Source organism: Varanus komodoensis, unplaced genomic scaffold (assembly GCF_004798865.1).
Source record: "Varanus komodoensis strain SLA01 unplaced genomic scaffold, ASM479886v1 scaffold14_1, whole genome shotgun sequence".
NCBI lineage: Eukaryota > Metazoa > Chordata > Lepidosauria > Squamata > Varanidae > Varanus > Varanus komodoensis.
The window spans coordinates 17,967,288-17,982,396 of NW_025335438.1; the positions used below are offsets into that span (position 1 = coordinate 17,967,288).

Genomic DNA, 15,109 nt, shown 5'->3' on the forward strand with positions numbered 1-15,109 from the left:
AAAGGTGTTCCTGAATAACATTTAACTTATGTATTTGTGTGCGTGCATGTGTACTGATCCAAACACAAGCACAAACACACACTGTCCACCTCAGAAGTACAATCTGATGAGATTTGCTAGAGCCCAAAACCGAACCAAACCAAACCAAGCCATCCTGAATCCTCAAGTGCCAGCCAAAGTATTGAAGAAGAAATTACAGTACTTTTAGTTTGATAGATGTAAAGAATTATGCCACCCTATGCAATAAACTTAAAATAAAATACATGTTTCAGAGTCCTTTAATATTGCCTATGCACAGAGAGGAAGATCCAACAGGGTTTGGCAACAGAAGGGTGGGATAGGCTCTAAAAATAATCATGGGCTTTGAGAAGGGTCTTCCCTACCACAAGGAGCAGCAACAACATGTTAGGGACAGAGCTGTGTGCCATGAGCACTGCTACACCCTCTAATTTACTCTGCTGCCTTCAAATGAGTGGAGAATGCTGTTCCATTATCAAGGTTATGAACACATTCACCTGTCACTCCAACTGGATAGAAAGATGCAAAGGAAGACAGTAAATCTTTTGCACTTTCAACAGAAATACAGAGCACTGATCTTCAACAAGTGTAGTAAATGAGTTAGGCTTAGGGGAATCCAGTGTACACAGCAGAAACAAAGATATGCACCACTGATAGGATGCAACTCAAAATCCACTTAGACCATTTGGAAAGCAGCACAATTTGACTCCTACCTGTGCAATCTGATTTGTATCAATTCTATTAGGGATGTGTGAAGAATCCACTTTGGGTAGAAAATCTACCAGATTCCCTGGTTTCATCTTCCCAGACTCCAGTCCTCTTTGCAGGGGCCCAGAGCCCAAGTTCCTGGTGACAGTACCCAGCATTCATGGGGTGCTTGCCATGACAGGCTATTGCAATCTGTACCATTCTTCCATGCCCACTGCTGCTCCTGGAAGCAGTGAGTAGGGACAAAGCTTGACCACTGAGAATGGTGGCCAACATGCCCCCTTGCTGCATCCCTTTTCCTTGAGTGCTGACACCTGTGCTAGCAAGCATGGAAGTCTGGCCACTGGGACTGGTGGCTGAAGAGGGCTGATGGTTGGGCAACTGCAAGAATGCTCACAGACTTCTAGCCTCATCTTACTTCCTTACAGAGGGGTAACCACCAGAAGTCCAACAGGCAACTGTGAACAGGGTTCTGGAGAGACTTGGCCATCTATAGTTCTAATCCAGATCCTCCATTTGGATCTGATACTCTATCAGGGCTGCTGTAGCAATGGATTTCCTGTGCTGGCAACAGATAAGACTAGATGACCTTTGACATCCCTTCCAAGTATGTGATTTTATGTGGAACTATGTGATATAAATACTTTTTTGTTATAAACAATTCACAGCATGGTTTTGAGTCCTTCACAGCTGTTGGCCTCCCAAAAAAGAGAATTAATGAGGTTTATTAATAAACCTCAGAGGTTAATGAGGTTCTCATTAAGCTATGAAATGGTGAGACAACCTTCCCCCACCCCAACACCAAAAATAAAACAACCTCCCTCCAGATACTTACAGGTCCTGCATTCCTAGTGATTGGCATAACTGTAAGCTGGTTGGTCAGACATATTGGCTGTGCTCACACAACAAAACAAACAACCTTGTGTGGTGACCATGGTTCAGTGTTTCTTACCATGATCTACCTGACAGAAAATCCAGTGGTTTCTACATTCCTATTGTTTCCATATTCTCATATTTTCCTTTTTAATTGTAGAAAGGTTGCCGTTCATATTCTTTCTAAGTGTTGTTATTTCAATTCAGGTGCCCTGTACAATACAAATAAAAAATCCCCCCCCCCCCGCTTAGCTGTGGTTCAGACACTAGATGGCATAGCTAACATTTCTTAGAAAATGGACTAATTTAAAGACTTATAAGCAAATGTAGGAGAAAGCAATCTCTTAGATTTTACTGCTATTGCTTTTTGCTGAGCAAAATGTCAATTTTAACACATTTCCACCATTCAAGTCTACCAGAAATGATCCCTGACTTGTTTTGTTTCCTGTTATCTCTAGCCCAAAATAAGATCTAAGTGACAAAAGAGGCCCCACTTGCATACTCCAAAGCAGACCTCCCCAACCAGGCACCCCCTGTACCTAACAGCCTCAGTCAGCATGATCAATGCTTAGGACTGCCACTAGAAAGGACACCGCTGGTGAAACAGATTTTGCTTCTCCCCCTGCAGCCCTCCCACACTGTCTGTGCTGGAACACTGGGAAGCCCCCATGCAGATGTTATGGGAAGACAGAGCTAGGGGCAGAGGGCAAGTCTCACTGAACAAGCAAATGCTTTCCTCTGGGTTTTCTCTGGGTTTGTAATATATATTTTTCCTACAGTTTTATATTTGCATATATGACATAGATATGCATACAATGCAAAGTCTACCAAAGTTAGTGAGACCAGAAAAACATAGAACTCATGCCAGCTCCTTCAGTGTTTCCATCTAGCCACCTCATCCTCTGCCGTTCTCTTCTTCTTTTGCCATCTATTGTCCCCAGCATTAGGCTCTTCTCCAGGGAGTCCTTCCTTCTCATTAGGTGGCCAAAGTATTTGAGTTTCATCTACAGGATCTGGCCTTCTAAAGAGCAGTCAGGCTTGATCTCCTCTAGGACTGACCGGTTTGACCACCTTGCTGTCCAAGGGACTCGCAGGAGTCTCCTCCAGCACCACAATTCAGAGGCCTCAATTCTTTGGCACTCAGCCTTCCTTATGGTCCAGCTTTCACAGCCATACATTGCAACTGGGAAAACCATAGCCTTGACTATATGCACTTTTGTTGGCAGGGTGATGTCTCTGCTTTTTAGTATGCTGTCTAGATTTGCCATAGCTTTTCTGGTAGTTCTTGGTCCACATACTGCTGGAGCCTAGCTTGTAGGATTTTGAGCATAACTTTGCTAGAATGTGAAATGAGTGCAATGGTGCGGTAGTTTGAACATTCCTTGGCATTGCCCTTCTTTGGGATCGGAATGTAAATTGACCTTTTCCAATCCTGTGGCCACTGTTGAGTTTTCCAAATTTGCTGGCATATTGAGTATAACACTTTTACTGCATCGTCTTTTAAGATTTTGAATAGCTCAGCTGGAATACTGTCACCTCCACTAGCTTTGTTGTTGCTCAGACTTCCTAAGGCCCATTTGACTTCACATTCCAGGATGTCTGGCTCGAGGTCAGTGACCACCCCATCGTGGTTATCAGGGATGTTAAGCTCTTTCTTGTATAGTTCCTCTGTGTAATCTTGCCACCTCTTCTTAATCTCTTCTGCCTCTGTTAGGTCCCTGCCATTTTGGTCCTTTATCATGCCCATCTTTGCATGAAACGTTCCCTTCATATCTCCAATTTTCTTGAAGAGATCTCTGGTCCTCCCTGTTCTATTGTTTTCTTCTATTTCTTTGCACTGTTCATTTAAGAAGGCATTCTTATCTCTTTTAGCTATTCTCTGGAATTCTGCATTCAATTGAGTGTATCTTTCTCTTTCTCCCTTGCCTTTCACTTCCCTTCTTTCCTCAGCTATTTGTAAACCTTCCTCAGACAGCCATTTTGCTTTCTTGCATTTCTTTTTCTTTAGGATGGCTTTAGTTGCTACCTCTTGTGCAATGTTGCGAACCTCCGTCCATAGTTCTTCAGGTACTCTGTCTATCATATCTAATTCCTTAAATCTATTTGTCATCTCTACTGTATATTCATCAGGGAGATGATTTAGGTCATACCTGAGTGGCCTAGTGCTTTTCCCTACTTTCTTCAATTTAAGCCTAAATTTTGCAACAAGAAGCTCATGATCTGAGCTACAGTCAGCTCCTGGTCTAGATTTTATTGACTGTATAAAACTTCTCCATCTTTGGCTGCAGAGCACATAGTTGATCTGATTTCTGTGTAGACCATCTGGTGATGTCCATGTGTAGAGTCGTCTCTTGGGTTGTTGGAAAAGAGTGTTTGCTATGACCATCGTATTCTCTTGACAAAATTCTACCAGCCTGTGTCCTGCTTCATTTTGTACTCCAAGGCCAAACTTGCCTGTTATTCCAGTTATCTTTTGGCTTCCTACTTTAGCATTCCAATCCCCCATGATGATAAGGACATCATTTTTTGGTGTTAATTCTAGAAGGTGTTGTAGGCCTTCATAGAACTGGTCAACTTCAGCCTCTTCAGCACCAGTGGTTGGGGCATAGATGTGAACTACTGTGATGTTGAATGGTTTTCCTTGGATTCGAACTGCGCTCATTCTGTCATTTTGGAGGTTGTATCCCAGTACTGCTTTTCCTACTCTTTTATTGACTATGAAGGCCACTCCATTTCTTCTGAGGGATTCTTGCCCACAATAGTATACCTGATGGTCATCTGAATTAAATTCACACATTCCTGTCCATTTTAGTTCACTGATTCCTAAGAAGTCGATGTTCAGTCTTGTCATCTCTTGTTTGACCACATCCAGCTTGCCTTGATTCATGGATCTTACATTCCAGGTTCCCATGGAGTATAGATCTTTGCAGCATCGGACTCTCCTTACATCACCAGGTACATCTGCAACTGAGTGTCCTTTCAGCTTTGACCCATTTGCTTCATTCTTTCTGGCACTACTAGTACTAGCCCTCTGCTCTTCCTCAGTAGCATATTGGACACCTTCGACCTGAGGGGCACATCTTCCGGCGTCATATCTTTTTGCCTTTTGGTACTGTCCATGGGGTTTTCATGGCAAAGATACTGGAGTGGGTTGCCATTTCCTTCTCCAGTGGATCACATTTTGTCAGAGCTCTCTGCTATGACCTGTCCATCTTGGGTGGCCCTGCACGGCATAGCTCATAGCTTCATTGAGCTACGCAAGCCCCTTCGCCATGACAGGGCAGTGATCCATGAAGGAGTTCCTAATAATAGTTAATTTTAAAACCAGACTTGATGCTGCATGACAGCTGCAGGCAAAGAAGGGGAAAATATCAGGCAATTCTAAGGAAATAGGAGAGGAAGAACTTGGTTTGCCAACAGAGCGCTACCTAATGCCCACAGTGCTGCTTTTGGCTCAGTTGTCACAATAATGATTACTCATGTTTGTAATATATGCCTCATCCTCCACCCTTACCTTCATTTATTTCTATAACACCCCAAAGCTGAAGCACTCTGGGTGGTTTATAATTACTGGCCTTTCCCCCACTGAATCTGAATATTTAATTCCAGTCTCAACTCTATTTCTTCTATCTAAGGGCCAAAACAATGAATTCATTATTCATCTTTTTTTGGAAAGGTACTTAAGTGACTGCTTTAGTTTTGGGGCAAAAGTTTTGGACCTTTATCTAGATTGGGAGAACATTCTAGACTGGGACTGTACTGTTGCTGTTTGCTTCAAAATACAAGTGGCCCGATTAAGCCTGGTCATTTGCCCCCCACCCCACATGTACAGCTTTTTGGGCTAAACTGAAAATAATGTAAAGCAGTGCTTTTTTAAAAGCATACTGGTGCTTTTTTTTTTTTTTTTTTTAAATGGACCTTGCTCTGTTCTTGCATATCATAAATCTTTGGAAATGCTGGGGCAACCTATTAAGAATGGGGTAGACACTCAGTTGATATTTGCTATTTAGGAGTTGAACTAATCCCAGAAAATGTAATACTGAAGTAATTGTACAAAATTCAGGAAAACCTAGCTATTTCATTCTAGAACATTAAGCAACTTTGAAAGAAAGAGACTAAGTCCTCACCCTCGCACTGTTTCAAGTGCAAATTACCATGCAGCGCCCTGTTTATTTCTTCCTTTCTCACTCTTTCTTGCTCTTTCCAGTTGGTCTGATGTCATCAAGAAACTTTAATCCTTTTCACTCTTATATTCCATTTCACCCCACCCTCTTCCACCTTTCTGATTTTACACTTTATGCAACTGTATTGCTGTGCATTGGCTGTTCTGCTTTTTCAGTAGATAAAGCAAAACTTGAAGCTTAATAGTGCCTAAGCAAGCTAAATGGGCAGCACAGTCATTTGGGAAAGGCTTGGGTAAAGAGAGGGCTCTTTAACAGGCATCTCAACACACCACAGCTGGTGCTTCCCAAATACCAGGAGGGAGGGCAGTCCAGGTTGCAACCAGAGAGAATGCCTGCTTCCAAATTGCCAGCAGATGGCGGCTAGATCCAACCCACCCCCAGCTGCAACTATCTCAGTGATCACCTCAGTCTAGATTAGGAAAGGAGATCTACTTAGTCAAGACTTGGCTTGGCAGTTAATTAGTAGCCTGTGCAGCTAGTTCAGCATCAGTGTACCTAGCACCACTCTAGGTATAATATGTAATAGATAAAACTGAACTGTACAAAAGTCAAATAGGCTGAATATTTATTTAGTTATAATTTTTATTTAATAGGTATAACTATTTAACTATTTATTACTAGTTATTTCCTTTTTATACTGTCCAATAGCTGAGGCTCTCTGGGCAATTAACAAAAGCTAAAAAACACACAAACAAACTTAACACAGAACAACAAAACCACAGCAACTGCAACTGGATCAGCACAGAAGTGTAGAATTAGTACAGGCTAAAATGCAGTATTAAAAATAAGGTTAAAAGGTTTAACTGTTAAAATGCTGGAAAAATAGAGAGGTCTTGGACAAAGGGAATATAAAGAAGGTGCCCGGCACGGGTCTTGGAGAAACTCATTCCACAGCCAGGGTGCTGCAACTGAAAAGGCTCTCCTCCTGGTAGCCACCCAATTCACTTCCTTTGGAAGGGGCTCCCAAAGGACCCTCAAAGCTGGCCTCAGACTCCAACTAGGTACATATGGGATGTGCCGTTGCTTCAGCTAACCTGGCCCCAAGCTGTGCAGGTCTTTGAACTGGGGCTGGACTTCAGCTGGTAGCCAGTGTAGCTGGAAGAGGCCTGGCATAGGAAGTTCTTGTGAGCCACTCCCTATTAACAGCCTTGCTGCCCCGTTTTGGATCTGAATATTTCTGCCAGCCACTGTAAATGCTTTCAGGTACAGTTCAAGGTGCTGGTTTTAACACAGAAAGTCTTACATGCCTTGATACTGTAATACCTGATGAAATGCTTCTCCCTACCTCAATCTCCCCTGGACCTTGTGACCTACATACTGTCTGGAGAGAAGCAACAAGGAGAAGGGTCTTTTCAGTGGTGACTCCCCCACCCCTGCTATGGAATAATGGCCCCTAAAGCCTGCCTAGCACCAACGCTGGTATCCTTCAGTGCTCAGTTAAGGTTGCCCTCCTCTTCTAGGCATTTAATGACATATTATTTATTTATTTATTTATTTATTTATTTATTTAAAGTTTTTGTATGCCGTCCCCTTGCTATATAGCCTCGGGATGGCTCACAGAAATAAATAAATATCATACAAGCATAGTTAAAAAACCCGGAAACACCCTGCACAATTAAAACCAATAAATATTAAAATTGTTAAAATATTGTTTGAATAAAAAGTCTTAGCCTGGCACCGAAAAACAAATAACGCCGGCGCCAGGTGGACCTCTCTGGGGACTGCATTCCACAGATGGGGCGCCACCACAGTAAAAGCCCTCCTCCAGGTACTTTGCTTCCTGATGAGTTTCATGGAGGGCTCCTGGAGGAGAGGGCAAATATGGACGCAGGCGTTCCTTTAGGTATCCAGGTCCCAAGCCATTAAGGGCTTTATAGGTGATTACCAACAGCTTGATTTGAGCCCGGACTTTGTTGGGAAGCCAGTGAAACTGGTGGAGGACTGGGGTAGAGGACTGGGGAGAATAATGCCCAGTCCCCGTCAGTGACCTGGCTGCTCTATTTTGCACCATCTGAAGTATCCGGACTGTCTTCAAGGGCAGCCCCATGTAGAGCGCGTTACAGAAATCCAATCAGGAAGTAACCAATGCATGTGTCACTGTCACCAAGCAATCATCCTCCAGGTAGGGATGCAGCTGATGGATTAGCCGAAGCTGATGGAAAGTGCTCCTTGCCACCGCCGTCACTGGAGCTTCCAACAACAGCTCAGGGTCGAGGAGCACTCCCAAGTTGTGGACCTTCTCCTTTAGAGGGAGTGCAACCCCATTCAGGACAAGATCCAAGTCACCTACCCAGGAGTTTGAACCACCCGCCAGCAGAACCTCCATCTTGTCTGGATTGAGCTTCAGTTTATTGGCCCTCATCCAGCCCATTACCTCGGCCAGGCACCGGTTCAGCACAGCCACTGCCTCACCTGGATCGGTTGAAAAAGAGAGGTAGAGCTGGGTATCATCAGCGTACTGATGATTCCGCAGCCCACACCTCCGGATGACCTCTCCCAGCGGTTTCATGTAAATGTTAAATAGCAAGGGGGACAGAATGGACCCCTGTGGTACCCCATGGCATAGCTGCCATGGCACAGAGGTAAAGTCCCCCAGCACCACCTTCTGGAATCAGCCATTGAGGTAGGAGCGGAACCATGACCAAGCAGTGCCTCCTACTCCCAGCCCCCTTAGCCTATACAGAAGGATACCATGGTCGATGGTATCGAAAGCTGCTGAGAGGTCCAGGAGAACCAACAGGGACGCACTCCCCCTGTCTCTCTCCCTGCACAGGTCATCATACAGGGCGACCAAGGCAGATTCAGTACCTTACCCAGGTCTGAAGCTGGACTGAAATGGGTCCAGATAATCAGTCTCATCCAAGAGAGTTTGGAGTTGTCCCACCACCACCCGTTCCAACACCTTGCCCAAGAACGGGATGTTGGCCACCGGTCTATAATTGGTGGCCATCTCTGGATCCAGGGACGCCTTCTTTAGGACCGGCCTGACCACCACCTCCTTTAAAGGGGCAGGCACCTGGCCATCTTTCAGAGAGGCGTTGATGACCTCCAGGACATGCCAGTTGTTTTAATAGATCTAGTTTTATTGAAAATTGTTTCAGTTGTTTAAACTGTTGTAAATTATGTATATTGAAAAGTTTATACTGTATTTTATTGTATGCATTCTTAGTATTATATTAGTATGATTATGAGCTGTGAATTGTTCAGAGAGTTTTCCTGAACAGGCAGTATGGAAATGATATAAACAGCAGCAGCAGCAACAACCATCACCACTACCACCACTACCACAGGAGAGGAAGAGGAAGAGGAGGAGGAAGAGAAGGTCTATTCCACATCGTGTTTCCCAAGCAGGTGCTCAGGGGAAGACCACAAGCAGTAGTTGCCCACCACTGGTTTCCAGAAACTGTTATTGAAACACATGTTGTCTCTGATCCTGGAAGTTCATATAAACATCATGGCCAGTAGCCAGTAGTTTTATTCCCTTGCCAGACATTTCAGCTGCTGTGAATGTTACTGGTTGCAGTTGCAAAGCACACTGTTGTGCCTCCCTCCTGTTGCATGCATTCAATTCGGTGTGCTCATCATTTGGGATGACTGACCAGTCACCCTTTGGTGAAGGGAAGTATAGGGACAATGTAAATTCAAATGTTTGTGCTTCTCCTGGGCCTGACAGTCAGTCTGCCTGCTTATCTGCTCACTTTGTGACCATCAGTGGTAACTGCTGTTGGCAGGGTCAAGCAGTAATTTTGCTCCTTTTCTGACTGGCTGTGGGTAATTCTTTTTCTTTCCCTTGCCTACTGAACATGGAAGGAATCGCGTTTGAGTGGGTTGCTTTCTCAGGCATGACACTCAATAACTTGGATAAGTGAGGGATGTGTAGGGTACTTCATTGGGCATCACAGGAGTGAAAGGACACTTACTCAAACCAATCTCTCCTTGATTGCAGACTTGAGGGAAACCTTGGCCAGTGGTGGCCTTATTGACTCCAAACCTTCAACATCTTGGAGCGATAAGATCACCTGCTTATTGAAAAGAGGTTGGCAAACTTCAGTCTCAAGACTAAGCCATGACAGCAAGCAGGGTGAGGGATACCTGAACAAGAAAGGCACCATCACACTACTGCTCTCATCTTATACGCAGGTGATTGCATGAAGGAGCTGGGAGAGAGGAAGTAAACAACCAAGTTTATTCTGTTGCAGATTATACCAGTTCATCAATACTGTGGCTACTACTTGATTTGCTAATATGTATCTTCAGTATTCCTTCTGGGTATGAACCAATGCAAAGGATAGATTCTGTAAAGCAAAATTTTATGGGTCTGGAAGTAACACATAGAACATGTTGATTAAGACCATGTTGTTTAAGATTGATGGGAGTCCAAAAACTCTGAAGGGAGCCAAATTGAGGAAGACCATACTGGAGGGATGTATTCATCATAGGATCATGATGCATTCATTGACTGGAATCACCTCCTTACTTTTGACAAGATATCAGCAAACTTTTTCTGGATAGGTATTTGGAATTTGACAGACATCATTTAACTCTTGATAGAGCTTTGTAAGAAAGCCTATCTGAAGCTCCTAAAGATTCTGTATATTTAGCTCTTCTGGTATTTAGGGTAGTTCACTGTGCTTGGCCTGAAAATTTTCCTTCCTACTGAAGGTGGCTCTCAAGATACATTTCCAAGTCAGAATAATTGACTTTTTCCTCTTCACTTGGCACTTGAGGAGAAAACAAAACATCCTTGTCAAGGAGCCATGCGTAGTTAAATCTTATAGTGGAAACTGCTCCCCACCCCAATTTTCTAAAGTTATTGTGAAAGACTTTGTATTGTTCATTAACTTCTGAGGCTGTATCTTCAGCATCTAAAAAGAAGGATAAGTTTGCTTTTTAAAAGATGTAGAAAAGATAAAGTTATGGCATTTATACTAGAGGGCATTTGCTTTTACAGAATGCTTTCAACTATCTGTACTTAGAGAATTGTACAAAATAGTTTAAAAAGTAGTTACGGCATTTTTCTGTAATAATAATAGGAATTAGAGCATATATCAAACTTGTAATGAAGCATAAAAATAATACAAGGAAAGAAGAGAGAAACTAGGAGCACATCTATTGAGAAATTTCTGCCCTATTAAGTGGAAGCTTGAGTAGAAAGGGAGGCAACCTCCAGAGCAGAATCACATGCAGCCCTTGTCTTAATTTTAAAGGCCCTGGAAGTGACCAGTTTCAACCTCTAGCAAGAACCATCTGCCCCTGCCCTGGCAACCATATGGATAGGAGTAAAAAGTGGTGGGAGAGAGAGATAGGTAGCAGAAAGACCAAGGAAACATGGAATAGCAGGTCAGAGAGGCAAGGGGTGTCTCTGCCCACTATTGACTTTGGCCCCACCCACCAATGGTTCAGGTCCTGCCCACAGCTGGCATTTGACACCTAATATTACCTCCAAGGAAATGAACTCCTCATCAAGAAAAAGCTCATACCTGAGCTGTAGTAAATATAAATTGGCCACATAACACTCGCCAAATACACAATTAGTCGGTAATGGAAGAAAAATAGAGATAGCACTGTCTATGACTGAGGAATCAGCACAGAAAACCAGCAGCATTCCAAATCATTAAGAAAAGGCACTCTTCATGTCTTTATCTGGATTTACAAAATTCTAGCAATATCAACATCATATAACCTTTCTTGGCTCATGTTCTTCTGTGCATATTGTATCATTACAATTCTGTTTCTGCTACTTCTTTTGAACATTCCAAGAAACCATGTTGCATACCATACCAAGGGATATCTACAGTGAATAGATGGTGTACAAACAAAGAGGAAAACAGAATTCTCTTGTGGTTGTATTATGTGATTCAGCAAGCTTATCCATCCAGTCAGGAATAATGTGGCACTCCTTAAAGAACAGGAACAGCTAATTCATGTCTTTTCAGTTTGTAACATTTTAGACACCGTGCATGGCCAGAGCTGTTCCCTTCCGGTCATGCTTTCCAAAGCTTCTTCAAAATGCATCACTTCGACTTAAGAGGGCCATAGAGAGACTGGAGTTTTTATGAGGAAGTTCCACACTCGATCAGTTTCCGGAAGCTCTTCCGGAAAGCATCATCTAAAAAGGCATAAAGGAAAGGGTTGAGGCAACTGTTAGCATAGCTCAGTGTGGTGATGAAATAAGAGATTCCAATTATCAGAGGGGTTTGGGGGATGTCTGTGGTGAGGGCAACCACAGTGCTGAGGTGATAGGGTGTCCAGCAGAACAGGCAAACTCCCAAGATGATCAGCACCATGATGGTCACTTTCTTTTTTGCTTTGTCCAAAGCTTTAGCACTGCTGTGGAGACGCATCCGCCTGAGTTTGTAGAGCATGATGCTGTATAGGATGCAAATAGTGGACACAGGGATGGCAAAACCCAAGATCAGGGTGTAGAGACGGCTCACCTTCCACCAGAAGCTCTCTGGATTGGGAAAGACAAAGACACACTGGGACCGCCCCGCCTCAGTATGTATCTTGGCAAAGATACTAAATGGCAAAATGATGATGGTGACAAAAGCCCATACACATAGACTCACTGTCTTAGCAGCCCTGTAGGTGCGGTAGGACATTTTCTTTGATTTGACTGTGGCCACCACCACAAGGAATCGATCGATGCTCATGACAGTTAGAAAATAAATGCTTGAAAAAGTGTTGTACTGGTCTATGGAGATAATCAATTTGCACATGAATTCACCAAATGGCCATTGAAGCAACAGATAGTCAGCTATATTGATAGGAAGCACCAGCGTAAAAAGCTCATCAGCAATTGCCAGATTGAGGATGAAAATGTTGGTGACTGTCTTCATTTTGGGAGCTTTTAAGATAACATAAATAACTGCAGAATTTCCAGTGAGTCCTACAGCACATATCACAGAGTATATGATGGGCACAGCAATGTAGAATTTAGGAATCAGTAGTGGGGCTGACATATTATGCCAATGGTGCCCAGTCCTGTAACAACCAACACCCACATCTGTGCAGGAAGCATTGGGCTCAGGCTGTGAGGAAATATTATCCATTACTTAGAATGAGAATGATCAGTCTCATTAGATAAATGCTGTTCAGTTTAGGTAAAGCAAGTTTGGCTTGGCCCTTTTACAAAATTTCATAGATGAGATCAATCCATTTGGACTGCAGTGCATCAGAGACTGGTTTCAGTGCTTTTCTTCCTTGAAGGTACTTGGGATAAGCTAATCCTAATGCAGGTTACCTTTCCTAGAATATTCTTTTTTGATGATATAGCCCTTCATTCAAACTGTTCTTGCATCATACATCCTTTGTATCTTTGCACTTTGCACCACTCCTACTCTCCAGATGTCCTAACAAAAATAAATATTAAACAACAATAAATATACATTCCAACACATCCATGGATTTTCCCTTTTTAAAAAAAATGCAACTCTATATTTCAAAGAAATATGTGTTTATCATTAAGTACACATTTGTCTGTGCATGTACCTGCATTATTTTCTTATTTCACAGAGGGTGACATGCTTCACAGATTGCTTTCAGGCAGCATAACATGCAAATCTAAAAAGCATGCTCCTGTAACGAAGGATCCTAAATGAAACTCTCTTCTGTCTACATACTCAGCTTACACCTCCTTGCTCATTCACCCTTTCCCAGACATTCTGTTCTAAAATATTCACATGCAGTTTACTGTATAAATGATGGTATGAATTTTTAGTTAATCATTAGAATCCCTTCTCCTCCCTTACCTTGTTAACTAAGGCTTTCTCCTCCCTTTGTGCATCCTTCCTTAGGTACTCTGCTCTGGATGCTCTACTGCAAGCTGAGAATCCGGAGTGAAGTGCCGTGTTGCTGAAATGCTGGACAGCTCCTCAGCAGTTGCATCTCGGAACAATTCCTTCAGGCTGGAGTTCTGGATAGACCCTTTAGAGTCCTATTCTTATGCTCATGGCAGGGAAACAGAGTGCAGAGAATGTCTCAGCATGAGATCCCGACAGTTACCAGGCACAGGTCAACCCACACCACCACAGATTTATGTTTCTCTCCTTCATTAGAAATTTGTTTCCTCAGAAATTGCAAACAGCTTCAGGGGGTAGTGGCTTGGAGTAGTGCCACCTCCTCTTCAGTTTCTTAATTCTTTATCTAATTGTATATAGTAAGATTAATTTACTTTTAATAATATGTTAATCTGTAGGAAAAGAAAGGAGCAGTTATTTCTTCCCCCTTCTGAATGCATTGTTAATCATAACATGACATTTTATTTTGTTTGAAAGAGAACAAGAGAATAGTTCCTATCCATTCTCTCCAAACTATTCATAGTTTTAACTCTTTGTCATGCCTTCATTAATCATTTATTTCATAAATGAAAATGTCCAAAATCTTCTCAGGGAATGTGTTCAAACTAAATGGCATCCTTAGCACTATTCTTTATCAATTTTTACTCTACACCATGACAGACACTCCATTTGAATTTCCATCATCTCTTGTGAAGAGACCAGCTATAAAAGGTGTATTCCCACTTACTTTGCACTTACTTGAAAATTCCTGGAATGCAGTCATTGACTAAAATAAATTACCATGCCAGCAAAGCAGGTAGATCCATTCTACCCCACTTAACTGTAAGATCACATTAACATTAAGGAAGTGGTACTTCTGTCTTTATCATTGATGAAGAGATCATAGGATGTCAATTGTGTAGTCACTCTAGCCCAGTGTGTGCACCACCCACACAGTGACTGTGACAATATATCTCTGTGACTTAGAAAAAAAGAAAGTAGGTGAGGAGGGGAATGCTCAGAATAGTTGCTGTTGCTTTTTGCAGTGAGTACTGAGCTCTTGCACAATGAAAAGGGAACCATCGTTTTCTCCCTCACTGGCTATGGGATACACAACTGTGCTAGCTGCTGCATCAGCAATACCACCCTGGTGTCCTTGGGCACCAATATGCCCTTAGAAACATTTCTGTTGCCACCTGCCAGGCTCCCTAACTCACCTGACTTTCATTTCATAAGATTTAAAAAAAAATAACTGGGAAGCTGATATATTGCAATATTAAATGCCACCCTCCAACATGTCCTTTCAGTTTGTAAGACTATCCACAAGACCCTCTCCAATGTGCCCATCAGCCCAAAAAAGACTGGGGTAGGGGTGGGATGAAACCTACCAGAATCTGTCCCTCTAGCATTTGCGAACTTCCTTTCATGTCCAGCTTGGTCTTAGAAAGCAAGCCAGGCTGAGCCAAGAGGAAGCCTGTGAACACCTGTGCAACCAGCAACCTTCTTCCGTGTTAGGTATGGCAGCACAGAGGTTGCTGCAGATGGCAT

At 42.8% G+C, this 15,109-nt stretch overlaps 1 protein-coding gene across 1 annotated transcript; it reads right to left on the minus strand.

Annotated features, from left to right (window-relative positions):
* Positions 1-11,836: 11,836 nt before the first annotated feature.
* NPBWR1 (neuropeptides B and W receptor 1) lies at positions 11,837-12,835 on the minus strand. The gene has a single exon (XM_044424315.1). The coding sequence runs from the start codon at positions 12,833-12,835 to the stop codon at positions 11,837-11,839; it is 999 nt and encodes a 332-aa protein (XP_044280250.1).
* Positions 12,836-15,109: the final 2,274 nt, after the last annotated feature.